The sequence below is a fragment of the Malus sylvestris genome, chromosome 14 (assembly GCF_916048215.2).
Source record: "Malus sylvestris chromosome 14, drMalSylv7.2, whole genome shotgun sequence".
NCBI lineage: Eukaryota > Viridiplantae > Streptophyta > Magnoliopsida > Rosales > Rosaceae > Malus > Malus sylvestris.
Genome location: NC_062273.1, coordinates 25,014,635 through 25,040,484, shown reverse-complemented (window position 1 = coordinate 25,040,484; position 25,850 = coordinate 25,014,635). Strand labels below are relative to the sequence as shown.

Sequence of the window (25,850 nt, the reverse complement as noted above, 5' to 3'; positions counted from 1 at the left end):
TCCTGTCTCTATCCGTTTACATACTTATCCACACTAATGACCGGAGCAATCTAGCGAAGATCACAAACTTAATATTTTCTGTTGTACCAAAGTCCTCACTGATTTTGTGCATCAACAATCCTTAAGTCCTTACCTTTTTACGTTGGTAATGGATGAGTTAACATGACATATTCAAGATGATATTCTTTAGTGTATGCTTTTTGCAAACGATATAGTGTTGATAGATGAAACTTAGGAATGGGTAAATGCGAAGCTTAACCTTTGGAGAGAAGTGTTGGAATCTAAAGGTCTTCGCTTAAGCCGATCAAAGACAAAATATATGGAGTGCAAGTTCAGTGCAAATGGAGGCCAAAATGAGTTAGGAGTGAGGATCGGAGATCAGGAAATACCAAAGAGCGACCATTTTCGCTACCTAGGATCTATCTTGCAAAAGAACGCAAAATTAGATGGAGATCTCAACCATAGAATACAAGCTGGATGGATGAAGTGGAAGAGTGCATCCGGCGTGTTGTGTGACCGCCGTATGCCACTGAAGCTCAAGAGAAAATTTTATAGGACGGCAATAAGGCCGGCGATGCTGTATGGCACAGAATGTTGGGCGGTGAAGCATTAACACGTACACAAAATGGGTGTAGCGAAGATGAGGATGCTTCGTTAGATGTGTGGGCACACGAGAAAGGATAAGATTAAGAATGAGGATATCCGAGGTAAAGTAGGAGTAGCCAAAATTGAAGGAAAGATGAGAGAAAATCGGTTACTGTGGTTTGGACATGTGCAAAGAAGGTCTACTGACGCTCCGGTTCGAAGATGTGACTACGGGATAGAAGTTCAGGGCCGAAGGGGTAGAGGAAAACCTAGAAAAACTTTGGAAGAGACCCTAAGAAAAGACTTAGAGTACTTGGATCTAACGGAGGACATGACACAAAACCAAACGCAATGGCGTTCTAGGATTCATATAGCCGACCTCACTTAGTGAGAAATGACTTTGTTGTTATTATTGTTGTTGATTACGTTCTACACTCAAATCGTGAACCCCTGGAAAAATTCAATTACAACTTGAAACCAGAAGACAGCCGAGGATAGGATACTTCTCGTCACATCACGCGGTCCAGAAAATATGAAATTCTTAAACAAAAACAAAATACAAGAAGAAACCAACATGAAAATATTAAGGGCCAAACCACTAATTAGGTTCCTGCCTGACCTACAATTAAATTGGAAATTTTCATCTAACTCCATCATCAAAGAGCAAAATCTCATCGCACTACTTTAAGCGCTCTTCGGCTTTGCTTTAATACGCTTCACCCTTGAATACAGGAAAACTCCAGCAAGCGCCAATCCAGTGCCTGCATTACATTGAAACAAGATTATACACTTATGTACCAAGAAAAACTTAGCCCGTAATTAAACTCGATATCCAAGATGCAACACCAATATTTAAATCCTAACGAAAACCAAGCAAGCATTTTACCAAAAGAGTTAACAGCTGAAACGGGTGTCTTGAAGAAGAGAACCGAGCTCACGATAACCACCACACGCTTCACGCAATTACCCACAGAATGGGTAACAGGTGATACCCTCTGCAATATCATGTATGAAACCTGCATTGTTCACCTCACCAATTGTCAGCAACTTACATGAGAGTACAATGCTGATGACAAGACGAAAGCATCAATGTTTATGAAAATCGAGCATCAAACAGGAAGCTTTCAAATACAGTTAATACACTTATAACTATCCCTTGCATTTTTTGCACCCAGAATTTTTTCGATCTGATTTCATATTTTTACTCTATTCTAATCCAGAGTACAAAATATCTAAGTTCTTATGCTAAGGGTGGCTCCTCAACCCCATCCCATTCCCAATTTTAGCAGCCCCAAAAGGAATCAAAATTTGAAGTCAGCACGAGCACATTTCTGACAGTATTTCAAGATAGTTCATAAACAATCCTTGAAGAACGCATAAAAGGTAAGCAGTTACGAAGAAATTTTGGGTCAATTTGACTTGACAAGAGATTGAAAAGAAATGCACAGTGCACATGCTGTTAAGCGATATTGAATAAAGTGACCAATTAGAAAAATTACTAGAATGGTTGCTCAGAAACATCATGGATTAGTGACTTTCTGTTACCTAAAAATACTTTTTCAGTACTTTACTACAAGTATGCTGAACATCAACAATGAACTCAATGCTATAAACAAAAGCTCATGAGAAGCCCAGGAAAACTGATAAATAAACGAAAAGGATATTAAACCACAGAACTAGAAAAAAGTCTAACCTGCTGATACGCATGGAAGCAGAGTGCAGCAATGAGAGACCTAATATATACTTGTTTTACATTCAGACCCTGTAATTGGAGAGAGAGAGAGAGAGCTAATTAGTTTTGAGTATAATCTACAACAACTCTGTTGCAATGCAAGCTTTAGCTCATAAAAAGATACTCACAGCGGATTGCATAACAGTTGGCGTAAATTTCACCCCTTCCATGAAGATAGCCACAGGAGTTAACAAGAAAAAGGACATGACTGTTATAATTGAGAAGAGTGTAATGTTGTCCATATTTGCCTGCTCAAAACAAACTGATGGTTACGATGCCAATTGAAGACAAATAAGAAACACAAAAGAAGTAAAGAAATAAAAGAAGAATGCAAGGCAGACATGTGAATCCATTCAGTCAATGAGTCCAGTTCTCAAGTGACCAAGGATTCATGGTCAGCCACCCTAAGATTTGATATCAAGAAATGGGATTAAAACATTAAAAGCATATCCATTTAGTCTTCACCCTTGATATCAAATCCAAGGGTGAGAAACCATGCATTCCTTGGTCGCTAGGTGACCAGGAGAACATTTCTTTTCAGTCCATTTTCTTACCAATCATAAATTACCACATCACTACCAAACAACAACAACAACAACAACAAAGCCTTTTCCCACTAAGTGGGGTCGGCTATATGAATCCTAGAACGCCATTGCGCTCGGTTTTGTGTCATGTCCTCCGTTAGATCCAAGTACTCTAAGTCTTTTCTTAGAGTCTCTTCCAAAGTTTTCCTAGGTCTTCCTCTACCCCTTCGACCCTGAACCTCTGTCCCGTAGTCACATCTTCGAACCGGAGCGTCAGTCGGCCTTCTTTGCGCATGTCCAAATCACCAGAGCCGATTTTCTCTCATATTTCCTACAATTTCGGCTACTCCTACTTTACCTCGGATATCCTCATTCCCAATCTTATCCTTTCTCGTGTGCCCACACATCCCACGAAGCATCCTCATCTCCGCTACACCCATTTTGTGTACGTGTTGATGCTTCACCACCCAACATTCTCTGCCATACAACATCGCTGGCCTTATTGCCGTCCTATAAAATTTTCCCTTGAGCTTCAGTGGCCTACGACGGTCACACAACACGCCGGATGCACTCTTTCCGTCCAGCTCGTATTCTATGGTTGAGATCTCCATCTAATTCTCCGTTCTCTTGCAAGATAGATCCTAGGTAACGAAAACGGTCGCTTTTTGTGATCTTCGCTAGATTGCTCCGGTCATTAGTGTGGATAAGTATATAAATGGATAGAGATAGGAAAGCAAACACAAGATGTACGTGGTTCACCCAGATTGGCTACGTCCACGGAATAGAAGAGTTCTCATTAATTGTGAAGGGTTTACACAAGTACATAGGTTCAAGCTCTCCTTTAGTGAGTACGAGTGAATGATTTAGTACAAATGACATTAGGAAATATTGTGGGAGAATGATCTCGTAATCACGAAACTTCTAAGTATCGGAGTGTGGTGTCGTCTTGACTTGCCTTATCTGTCTCATAGGTAGATGTGGCATCTTCTCTGGAAGTACTCTTCCTCCATCCAGGGGTGGTATCTTTAACTGGTGGAGATGCACAAGGTAATGTATCAATTTCACTTGAAGCTTACTTGTAGTTTCAGGCTTGGTCAAGCGCGATACAAACCATGTAGTAGGAGTCCCCCAAATCGCCGAGCTAGGGGGTCTGCTGAAAGAGGTGACAGACAAGGTAAGCAATCAGAGCTCCGACTGATTGTTCACCTTCTCCCCATCTTGCAGCAGCATGAAGGATAAAGAGAAGAAAAATGAGAAGAGATGATATGAGATACTTTTGCTTTTGAAGAAGTAACTTTCCACAGGCTTATTCTTGAACTGATCTGGAGGGTTTTCTGGTTTCCTCCAGAGTATAAGGCCGACTGAAGAATTTGAGGGTCAAAACAAGTCCATCAAATCTAGAGTACGTTCCACCCTGGTGATATGGGATACTTTTGCTTTTGACAGAGTAATGGATGTATCGGCACGTGTGCTGTTACGCTTGTCTCCACATGCTTCCTTGTATCCTTCGCACTTGCCCTATCTGTTCCTCAAGCAGATGCGGAATCTTCCCTGGAAACATAAGATGATGAAGATGAGTACTCGAGAGCAATGCCAGGTAAGTAATCAGGTAAGGGGTTCCAGGCAGTCAGTTCCTGGCTGGAAGCTTGATTCCAAGTGCTGACTGATTGCTCTCTTTCTCCTTGTCTTGCAGGTAAAAACAAGGCCAAAAGAAAAAACAGGGAAAAAGCATGATATGGGATACTCTTGCTTTTAACCCTGATGATATGAGATATTCTTGCTCTAGTATAGCTTGTTTGCAGAGGTGTTATCGGGGGGAAAGAAAGCTGAATATTTCGAAAGGCTTTGTTGGGAGTGCCCTCTCAGATATGATGAAGGGTTGAGCATTTTTGCAGGTCTGCCTGTCCGTTGGGGATGGAGGTCGACATATATAGGAGTCTCCCTAACAACAAGTAGTAATGCTATTCCTTTACCCTGCTTGGTCATAGCACGGTAGTGGGAGCTGCCAGTTTCACATGTTTTAACTCTGTCAGAGCACTTTGAAAAAGTGGTCTGTGGTATCTGGCTCTCGAGATTCGGAGAACGATGCCTCTTCGATTTTTGAGAAAGCAATCATGCTGGGGGTCTGACTCTCGAGATTCGGAGAGCAGTGTCTCTTCGATTTTTGAGGAAGTAATCATGTTGGGAGTCTGGCTCTCGAGATTCGGAGGGCGGTGCCTCTTCGATTTTGGAGCAAGCAATCTTGTTGGGAGTGTTGTCTCGAATGTGAGTAAAGGTTGGACATGTTTGCTAGTCTACCTTGCCACGAAGCACAAAGGTTGACACACAGGGACTTTCCAATTATCCAGCAATGGTACTGTTCCTTTACCCTCTCTTCGATTTTGAGAAAGTAATCATGTTGGGAGTCTGGCTCTCGAGATTCGGAGGACGGTGCCTCTTCGATTTTGGAGCAAGCAATCTTGTTGGAACTGTTTTCTCGAATGTGAGTGAAGGTTGGGCATGTTTGCTAGTCTACCTTGCCACGAAGCACAGAGGTTGACACACAGGGACTTTCCAATTATCCAGCAGTGGTACTGTTCCTTTACCCTTGTGGGTAATAATATGGTAGCTAGACCTTCAAAATTTATGTGTCTAAACTTTGTTAGTGCTGTTTCTTTGCTATTCTTTTACCTTTCTTGGTCAGAGCGATGTAGTGGGAGCTGCAAGCTTCACGTGCTCAACTTTGGCAGAGAACTTTGGCAAAGTGATCTGTGGTACCCATGAGTTATTGTTGCGTGTGGGAAGTGGGTGATTGAACAGTAAGATTTATGTGCTTTCTACTTCACCAGAAGTCTTCGACAGAATGCCCATAATTTCTGCAAAGCTGAGTGTGCGTGTGACAGGTGCTGACAAGGCTAGAAAAGTAGGTGCCTCTTCGATTTCTGAGATCGGCCCTCGTGGTCTCTGAGCAGCCCAGCTTTTGAGAAAGCGAGCGCCTCTTCGATTGATTCGGAGAACGGTGCCTCACCGATTTTTGAGAAAGCAATCATGCTGGGGGTCTGGCTCTCGAGATTCGGGGCGCAGTGTCTCTTCGATTTTTGAGAAAGTAATCATGTTGGGAGAGTGGCTCTCGAGATTCGGAGGGCGGTGCCTCTTCGATTTTGGAGCAAGCAATCTTGTTGGGAGTGTTTTCTCGAATGTGAGTAAAGGTTGAGCATGTTTGCTAGTCTACCTTGCCACGAAGCACAGAGGTTGACACACAGGGACTTTCCAATTATCCAGCAATGGTACTGTTCCTTTACCCTCTCTTCGGTTTTTAAGAAAGTAGTCATGTTGGGAGTCTGGCTCTTTAGATTCGGAGGACGGTGCCTCTTCGATTTTGGAGCAAGCAATCATATTGGGAGTGTTTTCTCGAATGTGAGTAAAGGTTGGGCATGTTTGCTAGTCTACCTTGCCACGAAGCACAGAGGTTGACATACATGGACTTTCCAATTATCCAGCAGTGGTACTGTTCCTTTACCCTTGTGGGTAATAATATGGTAGCTAGACCTTCAAAATTTATGGGTCTAAACTTTGTTAGTGCTGTTTCTTTGCTATTCTTTTACCCTTCTTGGTCAGAGCGATGTAGTGGGAGCTGCAAGCTTCACGTGCTCAACTTTGGCAGAGAACTTTGGCAAAGTTATCTGTGGTACCCATAAGCTATTGTTGCGTGTGGGAAGTGGGTGATTGAACAGTAAGATTCATGTGTTTTCTACTTCCCTAGAAGTCTTTGACAGAATGCCCATAATTTCCGCAAAGCTGAGTGTGTGTGTGACAGGTGCTGACAAGGCTGGAAAAGTAGGTGCCTCTTCGATTTCTGAGATCGGCCCTCGTGGTCTCTAGGGAGCCCAGCTTTTGAGAAAGCGAGCGCCTCTTCAATTTCTGAGATCGGCCTTCGTGGTCTTTGAGCAGTCCAACTTTTGAGAAAGCAAACGGCTCTTCGATTTCTGAGATCAACCCTTGTGATCTCTAAGCAGCCCAACTTTTGAGAAAGCAAACGCCTCTTCGATTTCTGAGCAGGCGCCTCTTTGATTTCTGAAGCTCCGTCGAGTGCAGATTTTTATAGAGGCTGGCATTAAGTTCCAAAGCACACTTGAATCTCCACCAGTAGAAGCTTCATTCTTGCACTTCTAAGATCTTGATTTGTCCGACCTCTTCTCTCTTCAACACCTTTGAAAATGTCTGGCCCCTCCGACCGTCGTTTTGACTTGAACCTTGTTGAAGAGGCAGCCCCGCCTTCTCCAGACAACATATGGCGCCCATCCTTCGTCTCCCCAACTGGTCCTCTTACCGTTGGGGATTCCGTGATGAAGAATGATATGACCGCTGCGGTGGTGGCCAGGAACCTTCTCACTCCCAAAGATAACAGACTACTTTCCAAACGGTCTGATGAGTTAGCTGTTAAAGATTCGCTGGCTCTCAGTGTTCAGTGTGCAGGTTCTGTGTCTAATATGGCCCAACGCCTATTTGCTCGAACCCGCCAAGTTGAATCATTGGCGGCTGAAGTGATGAGTCTCAAACAGGAGATTAGAGGGCTCAAGCATGAGAATAAACAGTTGCACCGGCTCGCACATGACTATGCTACAAACATGAAGAGGAAGCTTGACCAGATGAAGGAAACTGATGGTCAGGTTTTACTTGATCATCAGAGATTTGTGGGTTTGTTCCAAAGGCATTTATTGCCTTCGTCTTCTGGGGCTGTACCGCGTAATGAAGCTCCAAATGATCAACTTCTGATGCCTCCTCCTTCTAGGGTTCTGTCCAGTACTGAGGCTCCAAATGATCCCCCTCCGGTGCCTTCTCTTTCTGGGGCTCTACCGACTGCTGAGACTTCTCCTAAGCAACCTTTGTGAAGGCTCCCTCTTGTGTGTTTATTTTGACTCATGTATATGTACATATTTGTAGCTTATCGGGGATATCAATAAATAAGCTTTCCTTCATTTCAACGTATTGTGTTAAATACACCAAAGCCTTCTTCGCTAAGTTCTTTGAATTTTCTTTTGTTGAAGCTTGTATGTTGAAGCTTTCTGAGTGGAGCATGTAGGTTGGGGTAGTGTTCCCTTAATTTCCCGAGTGAGGAAAACTTCTTGGTTGGAGACTTGGAAAATCCAAGTCACTGAGTGGGATCGGCTATATGAATCTTAGAACGCCATTGTGCTCGATCCTGTGTCATGTCCTTCGTTAGATCCAAGTACTCTAAGTCTTTTCTTAGAGTCTCTTCCAAAGTTTTCCTAGGTCTTCCTCTACCCCTTCGGCCCTGAACCTCTGTCCCATAGTCGCATCTTCTAATCGGAGCATCAGTAGGCCTTCTTTGCACATGTCCAAACCACCGTAACCGATTTTCTCTCATCTTTCCTTCAATTTCGGCTACTCCTACTTTACCCCGGATATCCTCATTCCTAATCTTATCCTTTCTCGTGTGCCCACACATCCAACGAAGCATCCTCATCTCTACTACACCCATTTTGTGTACGTGTTGATGTTTCACCGCCCAACATTCTGTGCCATACAGCATCGCCGGCCTTATTGCCGTCCTATAAAATTTTCCCTTGAGCTTCAGTGGCATACGGCGGTCACACAACACGCCGGATGCACTCTTCCACTTCATCCATCCAGCTTGTATTCTATGGTTGAGATCTCCATCTAATTCTCCGTTCTTTTGCAAGATAGATCCTAGGTAACGAAAACGGTCGCTCTTTGGTATTTCTTGATCTCCGATCCTCACCCCTAACTCGTTTTGGCCTCCATTTGCACTGAACTTGCACTCCATATATTCTGTCTTTGATCGGCTTAGGCGCAGACCTTTAGATTCCAACACTTCTCTCCAAAGGTTAAGCTTTGCATTTACCCCTTCCTGAGTTTCATCTATCAACACTATATCGTCTGCGAAAAGCATACACCAAGGAATATCATCTTGAATATGTCCTGTTAACTCATCCATTACCAACGCAAAAAGGTAAGGACTTAAGGATGAGCCTTGATGTAATCCTACAGTTATGGGAAAGCTTTCGGTTTGTCCTTCATGAGTTCTTACGGCAGTCTTTGCTCCTTCATACATATCCTTTATAGCTTGGATATATGCTACTCGTACTCCTTTCTTCTCTAAAATCCTCCAAAGAATGTCTCTTGGGACCCTATCATACGCTTTTTCCAAATCTATAAAGACCATGTGTAAATCCTTTTTCCCATCTCTATATCTTTCCATCAATCTTCGTAAGAGATAGATTGCCTCCATGGTTGAGCGCCCTGGCATGAACCCGAATTGGTTGTCCGAAACCCGTGTCTCTTGCCTCAATCTATGCTCAATGACTCTCTCCCAGAGCTTCATTGTATGACTCATTAGCTTAATACCCCTATAGTTCATGCAATTTTGTACGTCGCCCTTATTCTTGTAGATAGGCACCAAAGTGCTCGTTCGCCACTCATTTGGCATCTTCTTTGTTTTCAAAATCCTATTGAAAAGGTCAGTGAGCCATGTTATACCTGTCTCTCCTAAAACTTTCCACACTTCGATTGGTATATCGTCTGGGCCTATTGCTTTTCTATGCTTCATCTTCTTCAAAGCTACAACCACTTCTTCCTTCCGGATTCGACGATAAAAGGAGTAGTTTCTACACTCTTCTGAGTTACTCAACTCTCCTAAAGAAGCACTCCTTTCATGTCCTTCATTGAAAAGATTATGAAAATAACCTCTCCATCTGTCTTTAACCGCGTTCTCTGTAGCAAGAACCTTTCCATCCTCATCCTTGATGCACCTCACTTGGTTTAGGTCCCTTGTCTTCTTTTCCCTTGCTCTAGCTAGTTTATAGATATCCAACTCTCCTTCTTTGGTATCTAGTCGTTTATACATATCGTCGTAAGCCGCTAACTTAGCTTCTCTGACAGCTTTCTTCGCCTCTTGCTTCGCTTTTCTATACCTTTCACCATTTTCATCGGTCCTCTCCTTGTATAAGGCTTTACAACATTCCTTCTTAGCCTTCACCTTTGTTTGTACCTCCTCATTCCACCACCAAGATTCCTTTTGGTGTGGGGCAAAGCCCTTGGACTCTCCTAATACCTCTTTTGCTACTTTTCGGATACAACTAGCCATGGAATCCCACATTTGGCTAGCTTCCCCCTCTCTATCCCACACACATTGGGTGATTACCTTCTCTTTGAAAATGGCTTGTTTTTCTTCTTTTAGATTCCACCATCTAGTTCTTGGGCACTTCCAAGTCTTGTTCTTTTGTCTTACTCTTTTGATATGTACATCCATCACCAACAAGCGATGTTGATTAGCCACGCTCTCTCCTGGTATAACTTTGCAATCCTTACAAGTTATACGATCCCCTTTCCTCATTAGAAGAAAATCTATTTGTGTTTTTGACGACCCACTCTTGTAGGTGATCACATGTTCTTCTCTCTTCTTAAAGAAGGTGTTGGCTAAGAAAAGATCATATGCCATTGCAAAATCCAAGATAGCTTCCCCATCCTCGTTTCTCTCCCCAAAACCATGGCCACCATGAAAACCTCCATAGTTGCCTGTCTCCCTGCCCACGTGTCCATTTAAATCTCCTCCTATAAATAACTTCTCCGTCTGAGCAATTCCTTGCACCAAGTCTCCAAGATCTTCCCAAAATTTCTCCTTCGAACTCGTATCCAACCCTACTTGAGGTGCGTACGCACTAATCACATTGATAAGTTCTTGTCCTATTATAATCTTGATTGCCATGATTCTATCTCCTACCCTCTTGACATCTACAACATCTTGTACCAAGGTCTTGTCCACGATGATGCCAACACCGTTTCTCGTTCTATTTGTGCCCGAATACCAAAGTTTAAACCCTGAGTTTTCTAGATCCTTTGCCTTACTACCAACCCACTTAGTTTCTTGTAGGCACATAATATTTATCCTTCTCCTCACCATAACTTCCACTACTTCCATAGATTTTCCCGTTAAGGTTCCTATATTCCACGTTCCTAAACGCATTTTGCTCTCTTGAACTCTACCCTTCTGTCCTAGCTTCTTCACCCTCCCCCGTCTAATAGGATCAAAGTACTTCTTTTGTGTGTCCCGGGTAAAGTTGATAGGAGCATATGCTCCCAAACAACTTTGAGTGGAGTCGTTCGAAAAGAAGTTTCTATGGCCCCCTTGCTCATTTAACACTGCATCCGGGTGCCGATGGAGATACAGCGACCCTTGCTCACTTATCACTGTGCTCAGGCCACACAGCGCGCCACTTACGGGTGACGCCCTAGCTTTAGCGCGATTTTGTTCTGGATTCATTTTCATAAGGATTCGACGTGATCATGGAGTGCCGGCTGTCGACTACCTGACGCCCTCCCCCTCCTCCTTTATCCGGGCTTGGGACCGGCCACTACAACAATAACCAACACAACAGTACTTCTGACATAAAATATGGAAATGTATATTACCTCTTTCTTAACCATGACCTTTTTGCTAAGCACGTTACGAGATTGGTTTGTCAAGTTGGAAGCCATAGCACTCCAAAATCCAGCCCTGTTCACAAACAAAACAATAATTATATTAAATAAATATTAATGCATGCGCAAAATTATTGGTTCATCAATCAAATCTAGACGTTGTGGTTCTCTCTCTTTTGTTGGCATTATTTTGAGTATACTATAATTTCTTACCAATTAAATGAGGCCTCAGTAATTGATGCAAGTCCCACTCCACCAACGATTGGTATCAAGGAAGCAACCACCCATGGAGTAGGTATCTATATGAGCATCAAGACATATAAGATAAATTGGACAACCCAATTGCCTATCAATTGAAAAATAGAAGCCATAAAATCCTACAATTGGATTCTCATGGTTGATTATGCTTGGATACAAAGTCATCACAATTCATACAATTTTTTTAATTTAGCATTTGCACTAAACAAAAAAGTTAAAAACTGCTCAATGTACACACAATGAAGAATTTTAAAAGAGCATATAGACAGTTAATGGGGCAAAACTTTATGAAATCCTTACCTCCCCGAGGAACATGGCAGAGAGGATAACTGAGAAAAAGGGTTCACTAGCTTTGATCGTGTGGGTAAACGAGACAGCCACTTTCCCAAGACTCATATTAGTAAAAAGGTTACCCAAAGTGTGCACAATCGCCAGTGGAAGAATTGCTGCAAGCTGTTGACAAGTTGCTTAAAATCAGAAACACGTAACCAAAAATCAATAACCCATATATCAGACACTCACTTGATCAAACTAATATGTACCTGTGCACTGCTAACTTTCGGCTTCTTGTACAGATTCAAACCCCACATAAGCAGAACAACTACAGTCCCAACAGCAAATTGTATTCCGGTGACAGTTACTGGGTATGGGAACACCTTCAAGACCTGTAAAGAAGAAGTTTCCTTAAGCAAATGCTCCGAAATTGCATGTAATCAAACATAATGTACTCTTATCTCGATCGTTATATTTCAGACTTGTTCAATTTTTTGTTGAATTGGAATAAATTGCATGCTAAAAGCTACATATTCCCTTTTTACCACCTTAAACTAAATCTCCTTCTATTCACTAAAAGAATAATGGATCCAGCTTTTACATCTTCTTTCACTTTCTATTCAAAAAATGAAACTCCGATTTCAAGAAAACTTTCCGCCAAACCAAACAGAATCTACCCAAAAAAATATGGATTCTAACAATGCATTTTCACTAAAATCAAACAAATCTACAGCAATAGCACATTAAGCAAATAAGAACACAAGAAATCAAACAAGCAGAAGCAAAATACACAAAAGCTACCTGCTTGTTGTAGATATTGAACCAAATGTTGAAGAGGTACCAGAGGCCGAACAACGCCCCGAGCTCAAGCGTTTTGAATATGCTGCTGCCAGACTCAGAGCTCTCGCCGGCGGTTTCCGCAGTGGCGCGTACCTCAAAACGCTTCGTTCCTTCATCGGAATCGACTAACGGCACGGAAGTCCACGGCCTGAGCTTGAAATCAGAGGAAGACGAAGAGAGAGACCAGGATCGGCGCGGCAAAGAAGCGGAGACCGCATCATTGAAATTGCTCGGCTTCGAGGAGGCCGAAACACGTATCGGATCGAATCTAGGTTTCACGGCGGAGCTCACTGACGGCCTCCGAGGCTTCGGAAGGCGAAGAGAGGGCGTGAGAGTGAAGGCAGCGCTCTGCATTTTCGAAGCTCAGAAATGGAGATCTGAGAGCGAGATGCAGAGAGAGAGAAGAGGGAAGGCCTCGAGGAGTCCGTCGATGGATCGAGGTTTTTGGTTGGCGTTTGTTTATACAGGAGCTGGACCGCAGTGTGATGCAAAATGGAGGCTTCTGAAAATGTCGGATTACGAAATAATTTATTAAGATTTTTAATTTCTATGGAAATTAGAAATTGAATTAATATTAATAATTTATGCCGAATCCGAAGTTCTTAATTGTCGAACTCGAATATTCTATGCGGCAGACTGTTTGAATTTTCATTTTAATTATTTATTGAGATTTTTAATTTCTAGGGAAATTAGATTTCTTGGTAGGTGAACTGGTGAGGGGCTTATGCTTATAAATGTTTTGAATTTTTTTGTTTTTTCTTTCTTTTATTTGGTTTTTTTTTCCTTGTTCATGGTGTTGTTGGCTTGCTTTAAGAAAAAATAATGGGGTGTAATTGACATTTTGGTGGGGGTAGGTAGGTGATTGGAAAATTAGATTTGACTAGATGCGGCAAGTATAGAGAAAGAAAATTGGGTGAATTTCTGTGGTATGATTTATCACCTCATCGGTTGGTAGGAGGTAAATTTTATATCAAATAGATATGTATTTACATAATTATATTCCTAACATAATCAAGATTGTAACACTCCTCTTTAAGTGTATAAATGCTTAAATAAATGGTGCATGAGATCTTAAGCGATGAAATAAGTTCGGTTGATGAAATTGTCGGCACAATAAGCAAATACGTGTCTTAGTTCAACAGAATAATGCATAAATTTGGAAAGAAAAAAAAATAACATTATTTACCCTTGAAAAACAAAATAACTACAACTACCACCTAACACTACAAACCCTCACCTCTTACACTACCATTGTGAATGGTACAAACCCTAACCACCGCTTGATGAAGGCTGGAGAAAAGCGGAAAGATGTGTGAATGTTTTCCATTAAAGGATCTAAACCAATTAAATACAAGTAACTACAATTAATACCATAGCCGTATATATAATTGTTTTATGAAAATAATCAGTAAAACTTACTTGAAGAATTCATCATTTCGAGTTAGAGTCAGTCTTCTCTTCTCTGCAATCTTGTGTTCAGTTCTCAATAGGACGAACTTCTCAGTATGAACGATAGATTGTGAGAGGAGAGACCAAAACATATATATCTACAACAGTTGACAGTTTCCTCCTATTAAGAAAATTGTCATCCACGATGTGAGTGATTTAAAACCCACTCTTCACGAGTTCTACTCCCACTAAAATATAAATAATAATAATAATAATAATATTTATTTCTTAATACATGTATAATTTTATTTCTTATTTAATATAAGGCAAATAAAATGATGCGGTAAACTCACTCACGACACAATCTTACAAGAGGGAGAAATGATAGAGGTTGAGGGGCCCTAGGAAAGAGCGATCTTGTGAATGGTGAACTGGTTTCTCTCGAGAGGGAATTATTGATCCTTTTGGACTCTACTTCAAAGACAAAGACAGCAAGAGTCTTGCTCTTACGGTTCTTGTGGAATGCCTCGTCGGAGCTGCAGTCGCTGTGCACTACAGCTGACGTCTTGAACAGCCTGAAGCTCAATAACCGTTGGATGGAGGACTTCTTCCTCGCCGGTGCTTATCAAGAACCGAGGAAGCACGGTGAATCCTTAAAGAAAATATATCTTAAGGGCGCTTTTGTTTTCAGTAATTACATTCAGGCTCAAATTTCAAAGGCACGATACAATCTCAGGGAATTTGAACAGGTTGAAGCAATTTTTGAAGAACTTCTCGCGAATGACCCTCATCGAGTGGAAGACATGGACATGTATTTTTAGGGCCTGCGTTCTTTTGTGCTTGTTGTATTAACGGGCCTCGTTTTTCAAATAGTTTGGGCCATTTCTTTTACTTTTTTTTTTGTTTTGTCGAAACCATTTCTTTTACTTGGTGCGGTGCGATGAAACAATGTGGATGGGCCGATAGATCTGTCGGGACAAAAGGGACCTCTCAAGCCCAGTTTGGATCCCAAAGTTTGGGTTTATGACTCATTACAGTTAATGTAACAGCTCCTTCCTGATTTTACGATTTTTATAATTTTAAATGAGTGATTTTATCAAAATGCCTTTTGAGGAGAAATCATAGACTTTCGTTGACCCTCGTATCGGGAGACGTATAAACCATTATATTAGCGTATCCTTGTAATACTAATCACTAGGAACTAGGGTTGGCAATGAGGCGGATTAGGTTCGGATGTGCCATCCCCATAACCGAACCCGTTTAATTTCCCCGAACCTGAAATCATAAAATCCCCGAATAGGGATTCCTCATAACCGAACCCATTGGGTTTGGATTCCCCATCGGGTAACGGTTTTCCCCATTATGATATTTCTTTCTTGTGAAAAATTAAGCAAATGTTTGTAACACTTTCTAAAATTCAACTAATAAAATAGTGATTCTTAAACAACATTACTTAGCTATTCTAGAAAAGTTCATCATAATCCAAAGTACTTCAGAGAAAAAAAGGAAATTCATTAGGAAAAAAAAAACCAAAATGCTCCAGCTAATGCATTTCCCACATAACTGTTGGAAAATATTAGTATATAGGTTTATTTTAGTATTTGGGTTTTCCTTATTAGTTTAGGATTTGGGTCTAGCCCATCTGAGTTAGGATTTCTTAGGTTTAATTCTCTATAAATATTGCTTGTAATTTAGTTTGTGAAGTAAGTTAGTCACAATGTAGCTTTCTAAGGTTTTGTAGCCGTTCCGGCATTCTCGTTAATTTAATAATATTCATATTATTTTGTAGTATTGTTCGTTACGCACTCTGATATTCAACTTGGTATCAGAGCAAGTTCGATCCTTAGGGTTCAATCCATTCTCGTTGGTATCAATTTGTTTGCCTTTGTCGTCGTTCGTTCTTGTCCTATACTAAGGCTTATGAACTTGCACCTGACTCGCATCCCACAACGTTTCTGCATATGGACAGTTGAACCACCATCCACATCTGTATGCACCCACTGCTGCAATTTATTTGTCCACTCCACCACTAGTTGAATCCGCTGCTTCCCTACATATTTGAATCCCTCCAGCCCCATCGTTGCATCACAACATCTAGGCCTGCCTGGACCACTCCTGCACCAGTACAACACCACCACCATCTGCACGAACCAGTTGATGCACCCTTGAAAGCTGATGTTTGTTTGTACAACAAAGGATGGAAGGAGAATACAGGAAGAAGGATACCAAAAAAAAAAAAAAGACATGTTGTTTGAAGGAAAAAAGAATAAGGAAAAAAAAGGTAAAAAAAGAAATATGGTATGTTTGGTTGGATTTTTTTATTGTTTGTTTGGAAGTTGGTATTGGTATTAGCATTGGTATTTGTATCGACATCGGCATCCGCATTGGCATCGGCATCGACATCTGCATTGGCATTGGCATTAGCACTGGAATTTGAAGTCTTGCATCCACATCTACTTTGGCAAACTCATGTCTGTGTTCCGCCATGAGTTTGACGGGGGTGTTAGATATTAGTATTTAGGTTTATTTTAGTATTTGAGTTTTCCATGTTAGTTTAGGATTTGGGCCTAGCCCATTTGAGTTAGGGTTTCTTAGGTTTAATTCTCTATAAATATTGTTTGTAATTTAGTTTGTGATAGCCTCCTAGGATTTTGTAGCCATTCCGGCATTCTCGTTAGTTTAATAATATTCCTATTATTTTGTAGTATTGTTCGTTGCGCACTCTGATATTCAACTATAACATATTAACATCTAATATTCCTCGCGTCCACAAAACAAGAAGCAATGCTTTATAATGTTCCTCCCTTACGACCATCTTCATGATGTTCCTTATCCACATACATATCCTCAAAGTTTGAGCAGCAACCAATATGTTCTTTATCATCTGAAGAAGTTGTTTATAAAACAACAGCTTAAATTAGTTTGTAAAATTCAATGCACAACAGAATCTACTCAAACAGTAAGTAATAACACAATAAAATTATCTAATTAGCAGAATTTGCTCAAACTAATGTAATCATATTCACCTAAGGTAATTTAATGCAAGAAAAATATTTCCTTTCCTCCAAATATTCGGTCATGCGCTACTTGTTGAATACAAAGAACCAAATGCATTTTGATCACACATAAGAGTTTGGAGAAAGCTCACTTATTGTCTATTGATGGATTCTCCAAAGAAGAAGAGTTTGAAGAAAGCATACCTACTGATGGATTCAGAGACTTGGAGTTTTGTTTTAGCCAACGCAAGGAAGCAAATGGCTGCTGTTGTCAATTTGTAAGAAAAAAATGAATAGGGTTTCTTTGAAATTTGAATTATTGAACCATATATCCTGGCCTTTGAGCTCTCCCACATTCCATCATTGATTGAATGATTTTTTTTTTCATAAAGTTGTTGGTGACCTTTGAAGTTTCCTAGAATCAATTGATAAAGTTGCTGGAGAAAAAAATAAAAAAAAAATATTTATATTTATTTCATTAAAGAATGCAAACGGGGCAGTTTCTAGTATGGGTTCGGAGTAGATACCCTAATAACCGAAACCGAATCATTTACCCGATGGTTACTCATAACCGTAAAATACCCAAAATTTGATCCATTAACCCGAACTGTTCGGATCGGTTACTTGTGGAGATTGGGTTTGACGAGTTAAATTGCCATCCCTACTACGAAAGTGTGGGTACAAGCGGAATTGAATTTGGAGCTAGATCGAGGATTTTACAGAATTCGAAACTTTGAGGGTGTTTTGGTAATTTTACCTTTAAGAGATATTTTTATGTTTCATTGGACCTTGTTTTGTGGCCACTAGGGCCCACATGTTCCTTGTCCCCAGACCTTTCTCCCTGTCACTATCTATCTCTCCCTTCACTTTCTCTCTCATTTTCTCTCATTTTCATCTCTCTGCAACTCTCTCTCTGAACTCACACACAACAACGACAAGACTTCCAACACCACTACTTATGTTGGCGAGCCACCCCACCAGACCACCACCACCATTTGAATCTCGTCGTCTCAAACCCATGTTGGAGAACAATTCAGAAATAAATAAAAATAACAAAAATAACATAACTTGAAAGTCTAATACTTTATTAACCACAAATACTTGCTATACATAATGAAACACAGAAATTAATACAAGAATTAAAATAGTACTAACTCGATTAAACACAGGTAGAGGCTAGCGCAAAAACTATGTCCTTCGAACAGTATTTCCATCTCATTCTTGTGCTTGTGGTTCTACAAGGTCTGCTCGACCAGGAAACAACTACCTAATTCTACAACCCGCACTGGATTATATAATTCTAGCAAATTTGCTTTGTGTGTTTACTCTCTGGAAAGTTTTCAAGGAGGTGAAGGAGGAAGAAAAGATGATCTATGATGGAACTAAGACTCTAGTTATATAGGCTCTTTCATACCTCTTTAAATACCTTTTGGATGTATCTGAAGCTACACAACTCTTTCCAAAGAGTTGTGTCTATTAATCAAAACATTTTGAATTAATTTTCATTAAAAACTTAATTTGAATTTAAAATTAATGATCTGATTAATTTTAATTCTTAGGCCCCAAGGCCCATGGTTTAGGGCCCTTGTCTTGATTAATTAATATTAATTTATATTAATATTATGGTATAATCATCAAGCTTAATCCACACAATTAGTGGCTCAAACCTCAATCCTCATTCCAAATGGTCAAACACCTAATCACTAATAAAGGTGACTAACTTAATATAAGAACCTCAAGTTCCCTTGAGTTTCCTGATGTGGGACTAATAAATGAGCTCAAAAACTCCAACAACCCAAGCCAAGGCCTTGGGACTCTGACAATGACAGAGGCCACTGTTCATCCTCTTCCTGATGAACCCTCAAGGAGTTTTCGCCATCTCCAGGTAAGTACCTAGAACCTTTTAGATCGTATTTTAATGTTAGATTAGAATAGTTTTTAAAGTGATAATCACGTGTTGGACGCATAAACAACTCGGGAAGCCATTTCCCATTTTTCCAACGAGGATCCCTGTTTTTGCAAGTGTTTTCCGACCAACTCTGACCACGACTCGACCTCTTTTTGGTACGAATCTCTTCTCCCCATTCCGAGCTTCATTAACATCAGTTGCATAAATTTTAATTGTTGCTCAGAATTTTTCTATTAATTGTGTAACATCCCACATCATCCAGGAGAGTGGATCCTCTACGCCTTATATGTATATTCTCATCTTTACCTAGCACGAGACCTTTTGGGAGCTCATTGGCTTCGGGTTCCATCGAAACTTCAAAGTTAAGCAAGTTCATGCGAGAGCAATCCCATGATGGGTAACCTACTGGGAAGTTCTCGTGTGAGTTCCCAAAAACAAAATCGTGAGGGCGTGATCGGGGCCTAAAGCGGACAATATCGTGCTACGTTGGAGTCAAGCCCGAGATGTGACAAGTTGGTATTAAAGTTAATCCATGGCCGGAAGTGTGCCGACGAGGACATCGGGCCCCTAAGGGAGGTGGATTGTAACATCCCACATCGCCTAGGGGAGTGGATCCTCTAAGCCTTATATATATTCTCATCTCTACCTAACACAAGGCTTTTTGGGAGTTCACTGGCTTCGAGTTCCATCGAAACTCCGAAGTTAAGCGAGTTCGTGCGAGAGCAATCCCATGATGGGTGACCCACTAAGAAGTTCTCGTGTGAGTTCCCAGAAACAAAACCGTGAGGGCGTGGTTGGGGCCCAAAGCGGACAATATCGTGCTACGATGGAGTCAAGCCCGGGATGTGGTGGGGGCCCGGACGGAGATGTGACAGATTGAATAATATATTTAAAAAAAAAACCTAATTCATGGGATTTGAAATAGGGTTGTCAAAAATAGAATTTAGATTGGTTTAGTAGGTAGGTTAGAAGTAAATAGATGTGTAGAAAGTCTAAAATACCCTTGAATATAACAATTGTTTAGCGGAATAGGGTGAAGTGAAACCAAAAGAGTTGAAAATTACAATTCAAGGGGAAAATGAGACAAAACCAATTTCAGAGGGTAAACTGAGATTAAATGGCAGTTTCATAGGATATTTCAATTAATAAACCTTATTTTAAATAAGAAAAGACATTATAGTATTTTTATTTCAACTTTTGGTTGGAATTATATAAAGTTATAATGATTTGATTAGAATTCTATTCATGGTTTAATATTTGTATAGTTTTCCAAATTCCCAAAGGATACAACCTTTACGTAATTTTTAATTTGAATGTCTGATGATTAATCTGAAAAGGCAACATTACTTTTTGTAGCAAGTTAGTACTTAAAAGTCAGTTTTCTCATTCAGTTTATTTTAAATAAAATTAATGAAAAAGGTTTCAAACTTTGAGTTTTAACTAAAAATCATTCTATAATTTTTTTTAATGATAAGGACAAGAGAAAGATAAAAAAAAACAAAAAACAAAAAAAAAAACCTAACTAAAGGTGCATGCAAAGAGCACCCAACCAATCCTTCACTTGCATAACCCTTTGATATAATCCAAGCATATTTTATTCCTCTAAAATTAAATTTTCAAATTGAAGTGGGTTTCATTCGATTCAGAACCACATATGGGGTGGTATGGTTGGGAGGGAGTTGGTTAAGTGTGGGTTGGGATTGTTGGGTTAGGGGTGGGGCAACATCATTGACAACATTGTTGGACTCATCACCCATTTTTCTAGTAATGGTATTGAGCTATTAGCTATGCATGACTTTAACGGCATGGATGTAGATATCTATCAAGTTTTTTTATTTTTTATTGCATTACAGTAAAAGAACTTGAAAATCTAGGATGAGCATCTACTATTAAATTTTATAAACAGTGTAATATCGTTAAGTTTCATAAATAGTGTAGAAAGTTTCATAAACAATGTAATAAGTTTCATAAACAGTTTGTGTGAGTGTGTGCAGGTCTGCGGGTCAATTTTTTTTTAAATATAAAAATTATGTCTTTTTTATTAAAATTTAAGTTTTTTTGTCATTTTTATTAAAATTTAAGAGTTTTTCATTAAAATTTAAGTCTTTTTCATTAAATAAAGTTATAGCATCATTTTTATTAAAATAAACTTAGTTCAAGCCATTTTCATGAAAGTTTCCTTTATTTTATTGTTCTATTGTACAGTGCGTTGATCCTAATGTGATTACATTTATATATAAGGAATTCAGTCAAGGAGCAATATCAAATGGATAAAAAAAAATTGCCCAAGATTAAAGCTCATATCCTTGTTTTGTTTGTCTTTGCATAATTGAAGAATATCACATGGGTCCAATCTCTATTAACGAAATGAAAAAAATTGTGATATTAAAAAAATATGGTAAGAAGAGTAGCATTTTTGGACAATAAATAGTGGCGCAATTTAGTCCTCGGTAAAATCTGAGATCTCCAAACTAGCAAGTTAGCAACAACCTCTTTCCCTTGCTTAGTCAAATCACCACGCCTGTAAAACAATAAGAGCAGTGTTGGTGTAATTACAACAAATTAGATCCAATACGTAATTTACCAAAAACTCACCTATTGCTTTGTAGCTAGCTGTAGTAGCACATAGTTTCTTTCATTGCTTTCATAACGTACCTCAAATGTTTACATGAGGAAATCAAGTGTCAACACATGTGAAGACAAACAAATATTAAACAAACTTTATGCACAATTACATGCCTTCCGATAACATACACAAACTTATCGGGTGTTCAAGGGACATGAGGAAAGTATTTGCTTACATGATAAAAGGTAAGCACAATATTGGACAAACATGAACTTATACGAAGAAGTGCTTTTTACGTTACCGAGTGATTCCAGCTATCGGATGCACAAATCTTGATGTGGGACTATCTGAATTCAACAACGAGACAATTCTGAAAGATATCTTATAAATATTTCGGATTCAATGCTGGAGCAATTGTGCGGAAATCTTATACTTGTCAAGTTTCTAAAAGACAAGTTCAAAACACTTGCCTCTACATGCCTTTGCCTGTTCCCAATGACATTTGGCAGGATATTGCTATGGACTTTGCGCTCGGGTTGTTCCGTACGCAAAGTGTTGCTGAAAATGTAGTGGCAGTTCGTGATGCAGTCAAACAACAACTTAAGCAGACTGATGTCAAGCACAAAGCTGCATACTATTTTTTTCTCTTGACGGATGGAACACCTCATTCGATAAGGAAAGCGCACTTCCTCATCAAAATTCTACATGATTTCCGTGGAACTAGCGCATTGAGATGGATGAGTTATGCAGCTCGACGCATGCGTTCAAGAAGAGTGTTTTCATCTGCCTGTACAAATATATAAGGGAATTGTAGTAGTACTCCAAAAATCTCATTTTGCACTTCAAACTTTCTATAATTAGAAAGAAAAATACACCTGTAAGGAGTGTAGAATAAAATTTTTGGAGTGCTAATAACAGTTGGGAATTGTTATTAGCATATATATATATATATATATATATATATATATATATATATATATATATATATATATAACAAACCAAATCCAAATCCACCTTCAAGCCCCGGCTCACTACTTTCAATGAAATTGTTCAGTCGAAAATTGGTTGACAAAGAAAAATTACTTAGTTGAATCAAATCTATAAGAGAGAAATTAGCAATTTTCGAATAAAAAAGGAAAGAGACGTGAATTTAATTGGACATAACTCATCCCATCTAACTCACCAAATGGGTCATTGAGTTTCAAGATTTGAAATTATCGTTGTGTAGTTTCAAGTAATAGTAAGACTCATATGTGGATGCAAATTTTCGTCTTCTCATTTGACGAAAATGCACCTGCAAAATAATAACACCTAAGATTAAGGCCAAAAGCCTCACGCGCCCACGATGAAATGGGGGAGCTTTGGCCGAAGAATCTCCGATGCCAAATTTAGAATTATGAAAAGAATGTTTTTAAGAGTTTGTGGGTAGCAATGACTTAGTATTTTAGTGAGATAAGTGGAGCATTTATAGGAGGGTGGCCGACCCTATTGGTGGAGAGTGGCCATTCATATATGGTGTAATTGGGTGAATAATTACATAGGAAGTTTTGGGTGAATAATTACATATATGGCAATTATTCATAAATTAAATAGGAAGTTTTGGGAGTTAGCTTTTGAATAAAATCAATAAGGGATTGATGAGGAGTGATGAGAGGGATTTGAATAAATACCATATTGATCACCTTTGACTATTCCTTGATTGAGTCGTTATTGTCCGTTGCATGCGCGTAGGAATCCCAATGTGCCTCGAGAGTAATTTTGTCCTTCTTGTCCAAAAATCCACGTGTTACCTCCATAATTTTTGGGATTATTTTTTGCTCCACAAATGTCCCTACACCTGCTGGGCTGCTCGTAGGAAAATGCAGTAGGTGTAGAGATCTCCAACCTTGATGCAGATTCCCACTTGGACTTGTAATTAGATTATTCTAGGAAAGGGAAATAAATCACCACCAAAGCCTATTTAAGCCTACCTTAAGTAGGGGATTAAATCAACTTGTGAGGGTAATTATTTATCCCTATAAGAAAGAGAGAAAGATAGAGGATATTTGTTCCCCTTCCTCTAGCATTCTTCTTCATTTGTCTATACAAAGAGCTGTTTTCCGTTGATTTCTTTGTCTTCTCCGTGCCACACCAAGGTAAGAACAACTTAATTTTCTTTGTTTTATTCTTAGGTGGTGCTACAGCGGGGCAGCAGTCGGGGTGGTGCAGCACATTGGCTGGCAGGGGCCAGCAGTCGACTCGGCATGGGCCGAGAATGTGGTGTGGTAGGGGCCACGGCTTGGGCTGGAGCCAAGGACTGGCTCGGCATAGGCCGAGGAAGTAGCATTGCATGGCCCATGGTTTGAGCTGCCATGTCTGTACTTCTTGCTAAGAATGAGGAAACTAATTGAGTTTGATTTCTCAGCTGCCGTTGATGGAGCAATCAATGATGGAGCTGCCAAGATCAGAGATGTTGAAGATTGAGTATTGCATGAGTAAACTGCTGAGTGCGAAGTAGATGTTGAGGACAAGATGGATGTTGGAGAGCCTAAGGTCATCCAAGTTGCTAAATGAGTAGTTTACTCTATTTAGCTTGTGTCGGATTTTGTCGACCTTCGTATAAGTTTACCAATTTGCTAGAAATAAACTGTTTTCTTCGCCTTACTCAATCTTCATTTTCCTTGAAACTTTGCTTGCTTGAAGTGTTTTACGAAACTTTTAGCCATAGAACCATCGGTTGGGCACGCTGCTTCGAAAAAGTAGACAATCCTATAGAGTGACAATGGTCGTGAGTTTTGGCTTATTGGGCTTCAAGTTGTTGAGTTCGTCGTCGACTACTACTCTATGACCATTTGATGCTTAGTTGGTCTTCGAGTTTGATCATTGAAGTTGTATAGCTTGCATCACAACATAATAAAGATCTGTGGAATATGAAAATCTTTAACTAATCACATCAAAATGAGTAGTGTGGAAATTCATGGGAAGTTTGCCCCCTTCCATTAAAGAGTAGACCTAGATGGGTGTCAAAGAATTAGTTTATCATCTAGCACTAGAGAGCAAATCCAGATGGGTGTTGGAAAATTGGTTTACCTTTTCACACTGAAGAATAATTAGTTTATCCGCTCACACTAGAGAGCTTACCCAGATGGGTGTTGGGGATTGGTTTACCATCTCCCTTTAGATAGCAATTAGTTTATCCTCTTGCACTGGAGAGCAAACCCAGATGGGCATCGGGGAATTAGTTTACCCTCTCGCACTAGAGAGAAATTAGTTTACCATCTCACACTGGAGATCTATTAATTTATCCTCTCGTACAAGAGAGCTTACCCAGATGGGTGTCTAGAGATTGGTTTACCCTCTCACATTGGAAATCAATTATTTTATTCTCTCATATTGGAGAGTTTACCCAGATAGGTGTCGGGGGATTGGTTTACCCTCTCACACTAGTGATCAATTAGTTTATCCTCTCGCACTAAAGAGCATACCCAGATAGGTGTCAGGGGATTAGTTTACCTTCTCGCATTGTAGAACAATTAGTTTATCCTCTCGCATTGGAGAGCAATTTACCTTATCGCATTGTAGAATAATTAGTTTACTCTCTCACACTGGAGAGCAATTAGTTTATCCTCACATTGGAGAGCAGACCTAAATGGGTGTTGGGGAATTAGTTTATCCTCTCGCACTGGAGAGCTAACCCAAATGGGTGTCGGAAGATTGGTTTACCTTATCGTACTGAAGAGCATAGAAGTCATTGTTATGAGTGCAACTGAAGAAAACTGGACTACTAGACAACTAAAATAGTTATCAGTCGTCTTGTTCGGCGATCTGCTTGAGATTTCAAATTGCTTGTGGAACCCGTGTAAGGGTGTAAATGGGAAGCGCAATGAGCTGCTCCCGGACATTCTCCAAGTTTTGTGTCATATTTACATGTTTCATCGTGTGTTCTTCTGAGGCTTGGTTGGTAGTCAGTTGAGAATCTAAATGGATTGCAAGCTTCTTCATCGTTAAGTCTTTCACTAGAGGTGATGATAGTAAAGCCTAGTATTTTACTTCGTCGTTAGATGCTTTAAAATTTGAAGTATCGTGGGCATGGTCGGCGCGATTAGAAGTTGCAGGGCAAGATCGACATGGATTGGAGCTGTGGTGTAAGATCGGCACTGCTGTGAGCGCAGAACTGGGGTCAGCTTGGGCTAGGTTGTTTGCAATTGGACCACTAAGTATGCAGTGCTCGGCTACTAGGGATGTGCTACTCCAGTATTGAATCGTTTTGAGATGAAAAAAAGATATGCCACTAGTTCTTGGTGGTTGGGTTGGTGTGTCCTTCTGGTACCATTCCATTAGGCTGAGTTGTTGCGAC

The 25,850-nt window shown here is 40.0% G+C and overlaps 1 protein-coding gene across 1 annotated transcript; it reads right to left on the bottom strand.

Moving 5' to 3' along the window:
• Positions 1 to 969: 969 nt before the first annotated feature.
• Positions 970 to 13,171, bottom strand: LOC126598689 (triose phosphate/phosphate translocator, non-green plastid, chloroplastic-like). Its single transcript, XM_050265047.1, has 9 exons — positions 12,616 to 13,171; positions 12,084 to 12,206; positions 11,842 to 11,994; positions 11,497 to 11,582; positions 11,275 to 11,359; positions 2,446 to 2,565; positions 2,279 to 2,347; positions 1,472 to 1,601; positions 970 to 1,346 (listed from the first exon to the last, which is right to left on the bottom strand). Exons 1-9 carry the CDS (start codon positions 13,006 to 13,008, stop codon positions 1,270 to 1,272), a joined length of 1,236 nt encoding a protein of 411 aa, XP_050121004.1. The 5' UTR covers positions 13,009 to 13,171; the 3' UTR covers positions 970 to 1,269.
• Positions 13,172 to 25,850: the final 12,679 nt, after the last annotated feature.

Coding starts and splice junctions, on each gene's coding strand:
- LOC126598689 (XM_050265047.1), bottom strand. CDS start 13,008: ATGCAGAGCGCTGCCTTCACTCTCACGCCCTCTCTTCGCCTTCCGAAG. Junction 11,995..12,083: donor CGAAAGTTAGCAGTGCACAG/GTACATATTAGT, acceptor ACTTGTCAACAG/CTTGCAGCAATTCTTCCACT. Junction 11,360..11,496: donor ACTGAGGCCTCATTTAATTG/GTAAGAAATTAT, acceptor GTTTGTGAACAG/GGCTGGATTTTGGAGTGCTA.